Source organism: Pristis pectinata, chromosome 6, assembly GCF_009764475.1.
Source record: "Pristis pectinata isolate sPriPec2 chromosome 6, sPriPec2.1.pri, whole genome shotgun sequence".
Taxonomy (NCBI): Eukaryota; Metazoa; Chordata; class Chondrichthyes; order Rhinopristiformes; family Pristidae; genus Pristis; species Pristis pectinata.
The window spans coordinates 2,441,557-2,453,801 of NC_067410.1; the positions used below are offsets into that span (position 1 = coordinate 2,441,557).

Sequence of the window (12,245 nt, forward strand, 5' to 3'; positions counted from 1 at the left end):
TGCTCCACTGCGACCACACAACTTCAGTCTGACGAGTTTTGTCATTTTGGTTGAAAATGGTTTCTCATTGAAACAAAATCTGGTTTAATGTTGTGAGTTGCTTGCCCGTGCCTGACCTGATGTAGAGTGACTGAGACTGGAAATAAAACAAAACTCTTAGGTACACTGGACGGCTTCCTAGCAAGTCGTGTTGCTTCTAAATTTCAAGTGTTAATTGTTGGGAATGTCTGGAGCTGCTCCCAGTACGTCTTCTGCACCCATTGTATTGGTGTTCTCTCAGTACTGCCCCTCCCACCGTGTGACCCTCCCTCAGTACTGCCCCTCCCACTGTGTGACCCTCCCTCAGTACTGCCCCCCCCCCACAGTACGATGCTCCCTCAGTACTGCCCCTCCCACAGTACGATGCTCCCTCACACAAGGGCTACCTGGGTGGTGCAGCACACAGCCGGTGTGACAAAACTGATGTGACACAGAGCTGGTGTGGCTCCCTACCTGCTGACCCATCACCGATAGCTTATCTCTGTCATCAGGAGGGAATCCAGATCCCACTTTAAGGAACGACAGCTGAGGCAGGGGAAAGGGACTCCCCCTCTGAACATCATCTGAACCTGCTTCAGGGATTCACAACTTGCCAACAGAGCTGAAATCTGAAACTAAAAGCTGCCAAAAATAGTCCCTCTGATCAGAGGAAGGTTGTCACTAGGACAGTGTTCACTGCAGACTGGTCAAGTCCTGACTGCTTGAGGCCAGGACGTGCCTACCAGAAATCCAAAGCCCCCACAGAAAGGTATTTAAACTCTCTATTTTGCTCTGTTGGTGTTTTGGGTGCAGCTTACTTCTTGCTGAGAGTTTGAGAGACTGGTTCAAAAGATTAGGACCCCTGGAATCCAGGGAAGTTGGATCCAAAATTGAGACACAGATGCTGGAGCAACACACAAAGCGCTGGAGGGACTCAGCAGGTCAGGCAGTATCTGTGGGGGGAGATGGACAGTCGATGTTTCAGGTCGAGGCCCTTCCTCTGGACTGGATGCTGCCTGACCCACTGAGTTCCTCCAGCGCTTTGTGCATGGATCCAAAATTGGCTTGGCAATAGGAGAGAGAGGGTGATGGTCGAGGGTCGTTTTCGTGATTGGATGCCTGTGACCAGCGGTGTTCCACAGGGATCGGTGCTGGGACCTTTGCTGTTTGTAATATACGGACATGGATGCAGGAGGCAGGATCAGTAAGATCGCAGATGACACGAAGACTGGTGGGGTTGTTGACAGTGCAGAGGGTGGTCTTAGACTACAGGGCGATATCGATGTGTTGGTGAAATGGGCTGAGAGGTGCCAGACGGAGCTTAATCCTGATAAATGTGAGGAGAAGCATTTTCAGATTACTAACGAGACTCGGACATCCACCATGAATGGTAAGGTCTCAGGCGGTGTTGAGGAACAGAGGGACCTTGGTGTATGTCCAAGGGTTCTGAAGGTGGCAGTGTGGGTAGATAACACGGTTAAAATGGCAACTGGGACACTGGCTTCATTAGTCAGGGCACTGAATACATGAACAGGGAGGTTATGCTCCGACATTATAAAACATTGATCAGACCTCAGCTGGAGGACTGTGGGGAGTCGCTAACAGCATGTAAGAGGCGTCCAGACGAGCACAGGCGTGAAAGGCTACGGGCCATGCTGCAAGATGGGAGTGGACCAAAGGGTCTGTCTCCATGCTGTAAACTCACAGTCAGGTTTATTGTCATCTGCACAAGTCCATGTGTGCACGGGTGCAATGAAAAACTTGCCTGCAGCAGCATCACAGGCACAGAGCATCAGATAAGCAGCATTCACAAGAAAAACATCAATTAAACATGTTATACACAATTTTTACAAGAAAGAACACACAAAAAGACAAAGACACAAGATTCTGCAGATGCTGGGATCCGGAGCAGAGGCGCTAGATCTGCTCTAGATCGGATCTGTGTCTTTGGTTTTTTTTTTGTTCTAATTATGTTCTTTCTTGTAAAAATTGTGCATAACATGTTTAATTTCCAGCCACCTCAATTCCACGTCCCACTCCCACACTGACCTGTCTGTCCACGGCCTCCTCTACTGCCACGTTGAGGCCAGGCGCAGGTCGGAGGAACAACACCTCCTATTCTGGCGGCCTCGACATCAATTTCTCGAACCTCTGGTAACCCCTCCCCTCCTCTCCTCCCCGCCTTTGTCTTCCCTCATTCCTGTGGCCCCCTCCCCCTTCTCTTTCCCCCTTCCCCCCCCCATGACCTGCCCATCTATTCCCCATCTCCTCCCCTTTATCCCAAGGTCCACTGTCCTCTCCTACCGGATTCCTCCTCCTTCAGCCCTTTGCCTCTTCCACCGATCGCCTCCCAGCCACTCCCTTTCATCCCCCCCCCACCCACCTACCCTCCCCCCTCACCTGGACACCTGTCACCTGCCTGTGATCCTCCCCCTCCCCCCACCTTCTCATTCTGGCTTCTGCCCCCTTCCTTTCCAGTCCTGATGAAGGGTCTCAGCCCGAAACGTCGACTGTTTATTTCCCTCCACAGATGCTGCCCGACCTGCTGAGTTCCTCCAGCGTTTTGTGAGTGTTGCTGAAAAAAAGTCCATTTTAATGCAAAGTGGTCACAGTGTTGCTAAACTGCAGTGATTAGGGTTGTGCTGGTTGGTTCAAGAAACCAAATGGTTGAAGGGAACCTGGTGGTGTGGGACTTCAGGCTTCTGTACCTCCTGCCTGATGGGAGCTGTGAGAAGATGGCATGGCCCGGATGGTGGGGATCTTTGATGATGGATGTTGCCTTCTTGAGGCAGTGCCACCTGTAGATACTCCCGATGGTGGGGAGGGATGTGCCCGTGATGTATTGGGCAGAGTCCACTACTCTCTGCAGCTTCTTACGTTCCTGGGCATTTGAATTGCCGTCCCAGACCATGATGCAACCAGTCAGGATATCTCCAAAAGCACATCTGTAGAAGTTTGTTGGAGTGTTCGGTGACAAGCCAAACCTCCTAAGAAAGTAAAGATGCTGGCGGGCTTTCCCCTTATGATTATGATCAGCGGGTCCCAGTCCAGATGAAGGGTCTTAACCCGAAACGTTGACTGTCCGTTTCCCTCCATATACAGTATGCTGCCTGACCCACAGTGGGAAAGAACGTGGCGGATGGAATATAATGTGGCAGAATGTGAAGTGTCTCACTTTGATGCACATAACAGAATTTTGTAAATAGGTCATGTGGTGTTAATGCTCAGAGGGACCCAGGTGTGCTTGTATATAAGTCACTGAGAGCCAACCTGCAGATGCAGTAAGTCATTGTGGGCTGAAGGGCCTGTTCTGTGCTGTACTGTTCTAGGATTAGGGCGAAGGGTAAGCTGGCCTCTATTACAGGAGGATCTGAATACGGCAGTCATTGCAATTAAGATTTCTTTATTAGTCACATGTACATCGAAGCACACAGCCAAATGCGTCTTTTTGCATTACTGAGAATGTGCTGGGGGCAGCCCGCGAGTGTTGCCACGCTTCCGGCGCCAACATAGCATGCCCACAACTTCCTAACCTGTACGCCTTTGGAATGTGGGAGGAAACCAGAGCACCCGGAGGAAACCCACACAGACACAGGGTGAACGTGCAAACAGACAGCAGCGGGAATTGAACCCAGGTCGCTGGTGCTGTAAAAGCATTACGCTAACCGCTACACTACCGTTCCTGCATTAGACCTTGGTGAGAATATTGTGTACAGTTTTGGAGGAGGTGTACTCACCATAAAGGGAGCACAGTGCATGTTTGGTAGACTGACTCAAGGGGTGGTGGGTTTGTTGTTCAGGGAGAGGTTGCATAGACTAGAACTGTGGTCTCCAGAGTTGTGAAAAATGACAGGTGATCTCGATGAAACTTACAAAGTTCTCACGGCTCGACAGGTTGGATAGAGGGAGGACGTTTCCCCTGGCTGGGGAATCTAGGACCAGAGGTCACAGTCTCAGAATAAAGGGCTTGGCAGTTTAGATTTCTGAAATGAGGTACCTTCACTCGGAGGAGGTAAATCTTTGGAATTCTCAACCAGGGAAGTCTTCATGGATTTCACTCTGATGATCCACTATCTGAACATGCAGAAATCGGATGGTTCGGCATTTTGAGTACAAGAGGCTTCATAAAGAAGGTGTTTGGCATACTGGCCTTCATTGGCCCAGGGGTTGGGACATCATCATTACACTGTACAAGATGATAGTGAGACTGCACTTGGAGTACTGTGTGCAGTTCAGGCCACCACACTGTAGGAAGGATGTGATTAAGCTGGAGAGGGGGCAGAAAAGGTTCACCAGGACGTTACCGGGACTGGAGGGCTTGAGTTATAAGGAGAGGCTGGACAGGCTGGGACTGTTTTCCCTGGAGCGAAGGAGGCTGAGGGGTGACCTTGTAGAGATTTATAAAATCATGAGGGGGAAAGATAGAGTGGATGGTCACAGCGTTTATCCCAGGGTAGGGAGTCTAAAACTAGAGGGCAGAGGTTTAAGGTGAGAGGAGAAAGATTTAAAGGGGACCTGAGATGAAACCTTTTCACGCAGAGGCTCGTCAGTGTGTGGAACGAGCTGCCAGAGGAAGTGGGTGAGGCAGGTACAGGTACAACATTCAAAAGACACTTGGACGGGTACATGGATAGGAAAGGTTTAGAGGGATTTGGGCCAAACGCTGGCAAATGGGACTGGTTTAAATGGGCACCTTGGTTGGCATGGACCAGTTGGGCCAAAGGGCCTGTATCTGATTGAGCAGGCAGTGTTTGCTGTGCTCAGCTCTGCTCATTGTGGCCCCAGTTCCTGCGTAACATCTAAAAAACAGTAAATTCATAATGTGTGGGATTAATCATCCAGTAGTCTGGAATTCTGGCAAATCTGGCCCCATCAGTCCGGAGTGTGTGAATTATCGGGGGATAGTACAGGGCAATGGTGTAGATGAATGGCGGAGGATGGAGGGGCCAAATGGCCTCTTCTTGCTGCTCTGACTGTGTGATGGGCTCTGGGCTGGGGTCAGTGAGCCGGGGGTCAGAGCCTGGGACAGGGATCAGTGATCCGGGGGCCGGAGCCCAGGACGGTCGCTGAGCCAGGGCCGGAGCCTGGGACAGGGGTCAGTGATCCGGGGGCCGGAGCCTGGGACAGGGGTCAGTGATCCGGGGGCCGGAGCCCGGGACAGGGGTCAGTGAGGCGGGGGCCGGAGCCCGGGACAGGGGTCAGTGAGCGGGGGTTCGGAGCCCGGGACAGGGGTCAGTGAGGCGGGGGCCGGAGCCCGGGACAGGGGTCAGTGAGCGGGGGTTCGGAGCCCGGGACAGGGGTCAGTGAGGCGGGGGCCGGAGCCCGGGACAGGGGTCAGTGAGGCGGGGGCCGGAGCCTGGGACAGGGGTCAGTGAGACGGGGCCGGCCCGGAGCCGGAAGGGGCGGGACGTGTCCCGGAGCTGGAGGTCGGACCGAAGTTTCGTCAAACTTTTCAAACTTTCGTCAAAGTTTCGGAACTTGCTCCGGCCGGATCCCCGCTCGATGGTTTCCCCTCGCTCCCAAATCGCATATTGCCTCCTCCATGTTCCACCTCATCCTCCCCTCCATCCCTCGTCTTCCCCTCCATCCCTCGTCTTCCCCCTCTCCCCATCCCTCCACTAGTGACAGACTGTTGGAAGGGTGGCGAGTAAACGCTTCCTTACTCTCTTCTCCACCTCCCCCCTCTCTCTCTCCCCCTCCCCTCCCCCTCCCCCCCTACCCCCCTCAACCCCCCTTCCCTCCTCTGCCACCCTTCCCCTCGTCTGCCAACTCTCCCCCACTCCAGCCCCCAACCCCTCCCCTCCAGCCCCCACCTCTCTCCCCCCTCCTCCCCCCCCTCCCCCCCCTCCCCCCTCCTCCCCCCCCCCCTCCTCCCCCCCCCTCCCCCCACTCCCCCCCCTCCCCCGCTGGGATTTGACGTGTTGAGTGTCTGAGACACTCCAATTAGCCCCCTGTGAGATACCCCCCGAACCTGCACGGCCTTGTGTGTCGAACAGCCCCCACGGGGATAGCGAATCCATTGGCTTTCAATCCCACCTCCAACCTGTTCTGTTTGTCCACCATTTAGAGGCTAAGATGGAAGATGTGAAGACTCGGGGAAGGAAGAGGGGGTCGAGGAATGAGGAGCTGCCTCAGCAACTCCGAGTCCAGGCCCCACGCCAGCAGCTGGAAGCATGGAGGGACCGGGCCACTCGGGATCAGTCGGAGCGGAAGCGAGTGGAGGTTAGGGAAACATCGTGGGAGGTGTGTTTGCAGGTCCTCCTGCCGTACCTGCTGGCTGGCGTGGGGATGGTTCTGGCAGGATTCGTCCTCGACATCATTCAGGTCAGTGACTCTAAACTGGTAAGTTGGTTTATTGTTGTCACATGTACCGAGGTGCAGTGAAAAACTTTGGTTTGCATACAGATCATTTCATCACATCGGTGCATCGAGGCAGTACAAGGGAAAACAATAACAGAATGCAGAATAAAGTGTTGCGGTTACAGAGAAAGTGCAGTGCAGGCAGACAATAAGGTGCAAGGTCATAACGGGGTAGATTGTGAGGTCAAGAGTCCATCTTATCGTACCAGGGGACCGTTCAATAGTCTTATAACAGCGGGATAGAAGCTGTCCTTGAGCCTGGTGGTACGTGCTTTCAGGCTTTTGTATCTTCTGCCCGATGGGAGAGGGGAGAAGAGAGAATGTCCGGGGTGGGTGGGGTCTTTGATTATGTTGGCTGCTTTATCGAGGCAGCGAGAGTTATAGACAGAGTCCATGGAGGGGAGGCTAGTTTCCATGATGCGCTGGACTGTGTCCACAACTCTCTGCAACTTCTTGCAGTCCCGGGCAGAACAGTTGCCGTACCAAGCCATGATGCATCCAGATAGGACGCTTTCTTGGGTGCGTCGATAAAAATTGGTGAGGATTAGAGGGGACATACCAAGTTTCTTTAGCCTAAGGAAGTAGAGACGCTGGTGAGATTTCTTGGCCGTGGCGTCTACATGGTTGGACCAGGACAGGCTATTGGTGATGTTCATTCCTCAGAACTCAAAGCTTTCAACCCTCTTGACCTCAGCACCATTGATGTAGACGGGTACAGGTGCACCGCCCCCTTCCTGAGTCAATGACCGGCTCTTTTGTTTTGCTGACGTTGAAGGAAAGGTTGTTGTCATGACACCATGTCACTAGGGTGACCCAGTTATTGACCTCCAAGTCATTCCCCATTTCCAAGTCATGCCCAGATTAACGGGTGATTTTAGTGGGATTCTGGAGATGTTAGGTGTACCTGAGGGGAGAGGAATTATCTTCATGGCAGGAAGACCAGAGACAGAGTCAGAAGATGAGGACCCTGGGGAGTGCTGTAGAACAGAGGGACCTAGCAGCGCAAGTACATGGTTCCCTGAAAGTGGCGTCACAGGTAGACAGAGTGGTGAAGAAGGCATTTGGCACGCGAGCCTTCATCAGTCAGGGCACTGAGAATAGGAGTTGGGATGTTAATTAGCAGTTTGTACAAGACGTTGGTGAGGCCGCCCCTGGAGTACTGTGTACAGTTCTGATCACCCTGCTATAGGAAAGGTGTTATTAAGCTGGAAAGAGTGCAGAGGAGATTTATGAGGATGTTAACAGGACTTGAGGGACTGAGTTATGGAGAGAGGTTGGGCAGGCTGGGACTTCATTCCTTGGAGCGTAGGAGACTGAGGGGTGACCTTACAGAGGTGTATAAAATCATGAGGGGCATCGATAGGGTGAATGCACTCAGTCTTTTTCCCAGGGTTGGGGAATCAAAAACTGGAGGGCACAGGTTTAAGGTGAGAGGGGAGAGATTTAAAAGGGACCTTTCCCCCACGTCACTCATTTACCCGCAGTAAGCTGAGGGCAGTGTGCAATGAGTATTTACCAAGGTGGACAACTCCTTGATGAACAGCAGCACAAAGTACTCATTAACACATTCCACCTTTGCGTTCTGTCACTGTGTATCGGTCACCTCCTTGATCTCTAATTGGCCTGACCCCTGCACTTACGACAGGTTGAAGTTCTCTTGCCCAGCACCAACAGACTGGTTTCAGACCACAGAACCTGCCCCTGATCAGCTCCCTCTGGGCAGGAGAACTTTTTCTTTGTAAGTAAAGACATTCCCCGGGTCACGCAAGGCTTCCCAGAACTGTCGGTAACCTGAAGTTTCTGTAAATTGGAAACACTGTCAGTTAAGATTGCAGAACTGGGAGGTTAATTAGCTGCAGATTAGTACAGATTTTAGCTAATGTTAGCACTTAGTTGGAATTAGTTAATTAGTGTAGATCTGTACTACAGATTCAAAGCATCGAGAGGTTCAACCTGCACCTGGTAACGATTCCACACCAGAAGGGGGACTTCTAGACTCCCCTTTCCTGATGATCACCATCCTCTCTGCTGGTCCTATTTTTCACACACCTTCCCCACCCAGCCGGGTTCTCAGTGGAGACTCCCCCGACCCTGTGTCAATACCCACCCTGTCTGTCTCATCGTCCTCCGTACCTCCAGTGCCATCCAGAGAGCCCTCCCTTTGGTCTTCCCCCTGTAGGATAGGACCTCGCCTGTCCCTGGGTCCTCTTGTCCCGTTTGAGTTTAACCGGGCAATCTTTGTTTCCCGAGGTCGGGACCCTAGAGGTCGTACTTTTTAACTCCTCCTGCAGGGCTTCAAACCCTCTTCCGCCCGCCCAACCCCCTGTCAAAGGCTCCTGCGTGAACCAAATCTGCTGCCCGTGCCTCTTCTCTCCCCCCTACCTGCTCAGAATAATACATCCCACCCCCTCGGGCTGTCGTTCACCCCAGGACTAGGGCACCAACACATCACAGGAGACCCTCGTTGATGGTTGAAGAAGCACCTGCCTAAAGCCCTCAGGATGGAATCCCCTACACCCACCATACAAGTCCTGATGCAGGGTCTCAACCTGAAACATCTACCATCCCTCTACCTCCACGGATGCTGCTCAACCCGCTGTTCCTCCAGCAGCTTGCTTTTTGTCCAGATCCCAGCATCTGCAGTCTCCCAAAGACTCTTGCAAATCTCTACAGATGTACGGTGGAGAGCATTCTGACTGGTTGCATCACCGCCTGGTATGGAGGCTCCAGTGCACAGGATCGCAAGGGGCTGCAGAGGGTTGTAGACTAAGCCCGCTCCATCACGGGCACAACCCTCCCCACCATCGAGGACATCTTCAAGAGGTGGTGCCTCAAGAAGGCGGCATCCATCACTAAGGACCCTCACCATCCGGGACATGCCCTCTTCTCATTACTACCATCGGGGAGGAGGTACAGGAGCCTGAAGACCCACACCCAATGATTCAGGAACAGCTTCTCCCCCTCCGCCATCAGATTTCTGAACGGTCCATGAACCCATGAACACCACCTCGTTATTCCCCTTTTGCACTATTTATTCATTTTTGTAATTTTTACGTCTTTATGTCTTGTACTGTACTGCTGCTGCAAAACAACACATTTCACGACACGTGTCAGTGATAATAAACCTGATTCTGATTCTGAAATGTCGAATAGAGGGTTGTATTCACCCGAGGTTTAGCCAGGTTTATTTTTAGTTCAAGTTTATTGTCATGGGCACGCATACCCAGGGTATAAATGCCATGAAAATTAGCTTTTTGCGGCAGCAGCAGAGTGCATTACCAGACGAGGACAAACATAAGTTAACATAAACTTAAATTAACATGAATTGTACATAACTTGTACAGCACTAGTGCAAGATTGAGAGACCAAAAAAATATAGTCTGAAGTATCCTGGCATTCATAAATCAAAGTATTGAGTATAGGAGTTGGGATGTTATGGTGAGGTTGTATAAGACATTGGTGAGGCCAAATTTGGAGTATTGTGTGCAGTTCTGGTCACCTAACTATAGGAAGGATATCAGTAAGATTGAAAGAGTGTACAGGAGATTTACTAGAATGTTGCCAGGTCTTCAGGAGTTGAGTTTTAGGGAAGGATTGAACAGGTTAGGACTTTATTCCTTGGAGCGTAGAAGAATGAGGGGAGATTTGATAGAGGTTTACAAAATTATGAGGGGTATAGACAGAGTACATGTGAGTAGGCTCTTTCCACCCAGATTGGAAGAGATAAGTACAAGAGGACATGGCTTTAGGGTGAAAGGGGAAAGGTTTAGGGGGAACATTAGGGGGAACTTCTTGACTCAGAGAGTGGTGGGAGTGTGGAACGAGCTGCCATCTGATGTGGTAAATGCGGGCTCACTCTTGAGTTTTAAGAATAAATTGGATAGATACATGGATGGGAGGGGTCTGGAGGGTTATGGACTGGGTGCAGGTCAATGGGACTAGCGGAATAAAGTTTTGGCACAGACTAGAAGGGCTGAATGGCCTGTTTTCTATGCTGTAGTGTTCTATGGTTCTAGTGTTAAGGTTTTTCAGGTGGATTCAAGAACCTGATGGCAGTGGGGAAGAAGCTGTTGTTGAACCGTGAGGTATGGGTCTTCAGGCTCCTGTACCCCCTGCTCGATGGCAACATCGAGAAGAGGGCACGGCCCGGATGGTGGGGGGTCCCTGATGATGGATGTTGCCTTCTTGAGACATTGCCTGTTGTAGATGTCCTCAGTGGTGGGGAGAGCTGGTACTCGAGTGAACTGTTATTGTTTTATCTTCCTAGTTTTGAAATGCAATTATTGAAATGGATATTTTCAATTTTTTAGCCCAGTCCAATGTTCCTTGTTCCTTATTTGAATTCCATGCTCTTTGCTGCAAGTTGTAATTCGACAGGCAGCCCTAACCTGGAGAGAAAACCTCTCCAGCCAATCACCTAGCTCCCTTCCTGTGATGTCACTGATTTTTGTTTGAATTGCCGGAACAATGCCAGGTTCCCCCTGGCTCTGTTCCCCGTCCCTCTCACCAGTAGGTCTACACCATTGTGCTATTCAGTACTGCGGGATGCTGAGTCGTCCCCCAACCTCTGCTGTGCTCAGTGCTCCCAGCGGTTTCTTGGTATCACGTGGAGTGAATCATATTTCTTTGAAGACTGTTGCTTCTCTTGTTACCTGCCGCAGACCTAGTCTGGCAACTATGTCCGATACGTTGACTCAGCACCTTGGTCAGTCGGTGTGTTACTGAGCCGCTTTTGGTGAAGTCCCTTATTGTCCTCTGCCTGAGTGGTGACAGGAGAGAGAGAGAGAGACACGAGACAGCAGATGCTGGAATCTGGAGCAAATGAACTGCTGGGGGAACTCAGCGGAATAGGCAGAGGGATGGTGGATGTTTCAGGTTGAGACCCTGCGTCAAGACTGGGTGTGTAGAGGGGAGAGAGTCGGTGTGTCGAGTGAGAGGGAGGGGTGAGGCAGATGCTGGTAGTTGATGGGGGAGGGATGATGGGCAGATAGGGGTGGGTGGGGGGGTGCTAAGACAGACTGGTAGGTGATAGGTGGTTCTTCAATAATGATGGGGATCTCAGGAAGAGGCCGACATAGATTATCCGCTCAGCACTGTGCTTTTTACTGCTGCAGTTGCTTCAACCTTGACTTTACCTCTCTCTTGCCACCGTTGAGGGTGTTCTTGGAGCCTCCTTTTCCTGTGATCGGTTTAATTATCCAACCCGTATCTCTCAGACGAGGCAAGAACGATTACACTGGGGACCAGCAAATGGCAGAGAAATCAAAAAATCTCTTGTGCCCATCTTCAAGGAAGGAGGCGCAGAAGAAGTTGTGGGAGTACAACGGGTCCAGGCTGAGTGAGGAGCTCTGGGGAAATTAGTATTAGTGGGTAAAACCGATCAACTCCCCAGGATCCGGTGACCTGCATCACAGGTCACGTGATGCGGAGAGCGTGGATGCACTGACTGTCATCTTCCAAAGTTCCACAGATCCTAGAACAGTTCCCACAGACTGCAGGGGAGCGGATGTCACCCCACTGTTTAAGAACGGAGGGAGAGAGAACAGAGGCCACTTAGCCTGATGTCCGTGGTAGGGAAAGTGCTGGAAACTTCAGAGAGGTTGGACAGACTTGGGTTGTTTTCTCTGGAGTGCTGGAGGCTGAGAGGAGACCTGATGGAAGTTTATAAAACTATGAGACGAGGGTAAACAGAGTCTTTATCCCAGGGTGGAAATGTCAAATATGAGAGGGTATAGGTGTAAGGTGAGAGGGGGAAGTTCAAAGGAGATGTGTGGGGCAAGTTTTTTTACACAGAGAGCGGTGGGTGCCTGGAACGGGCTGCTAGGGGTGGGGATGGAGGCAGATACGATGGAAATGTTCAAGAGGCA

The 12,245-nt window shown here is 51.5% G+C and overlaps 1 protein-coding gene across 2 annotated transcripts in view; it reads left to right on the forward strand.

The window, feature by feature from the left end:
* The first annotated feature begins 5,090 nt into the window (after window positions 1-5,090).
* LOC127571246 (solute carrier family 41 member 1) overlaps window positions 5,091-12,245 on the forward strand; it is a 33,598-nt gene continuing 26,443 nt past the window's right edge. Inside the window, exons 1-2 of one of the 2 annotated variants that reach the window (XM_052017472.1) lie at window positions 5,091-5,113; window positions 6,086-6,342. In XM_052017472.1, the coding sequence (XP_051873432.1) occupies window positions 6,094-6,342 (249 nt within the window). In that variant the 5' untranslated portion in view covers window positions 5,091-5,113; window positions 6,086-6,093. Of the gene's footprint in view, window positions 5,114-5,419; window positions 5,445-6,085; window positions 6,343-12,245 lie in introns of those variants that run through there. The other variant, XM_052017471.1, reaches the window with a different exon arrangement.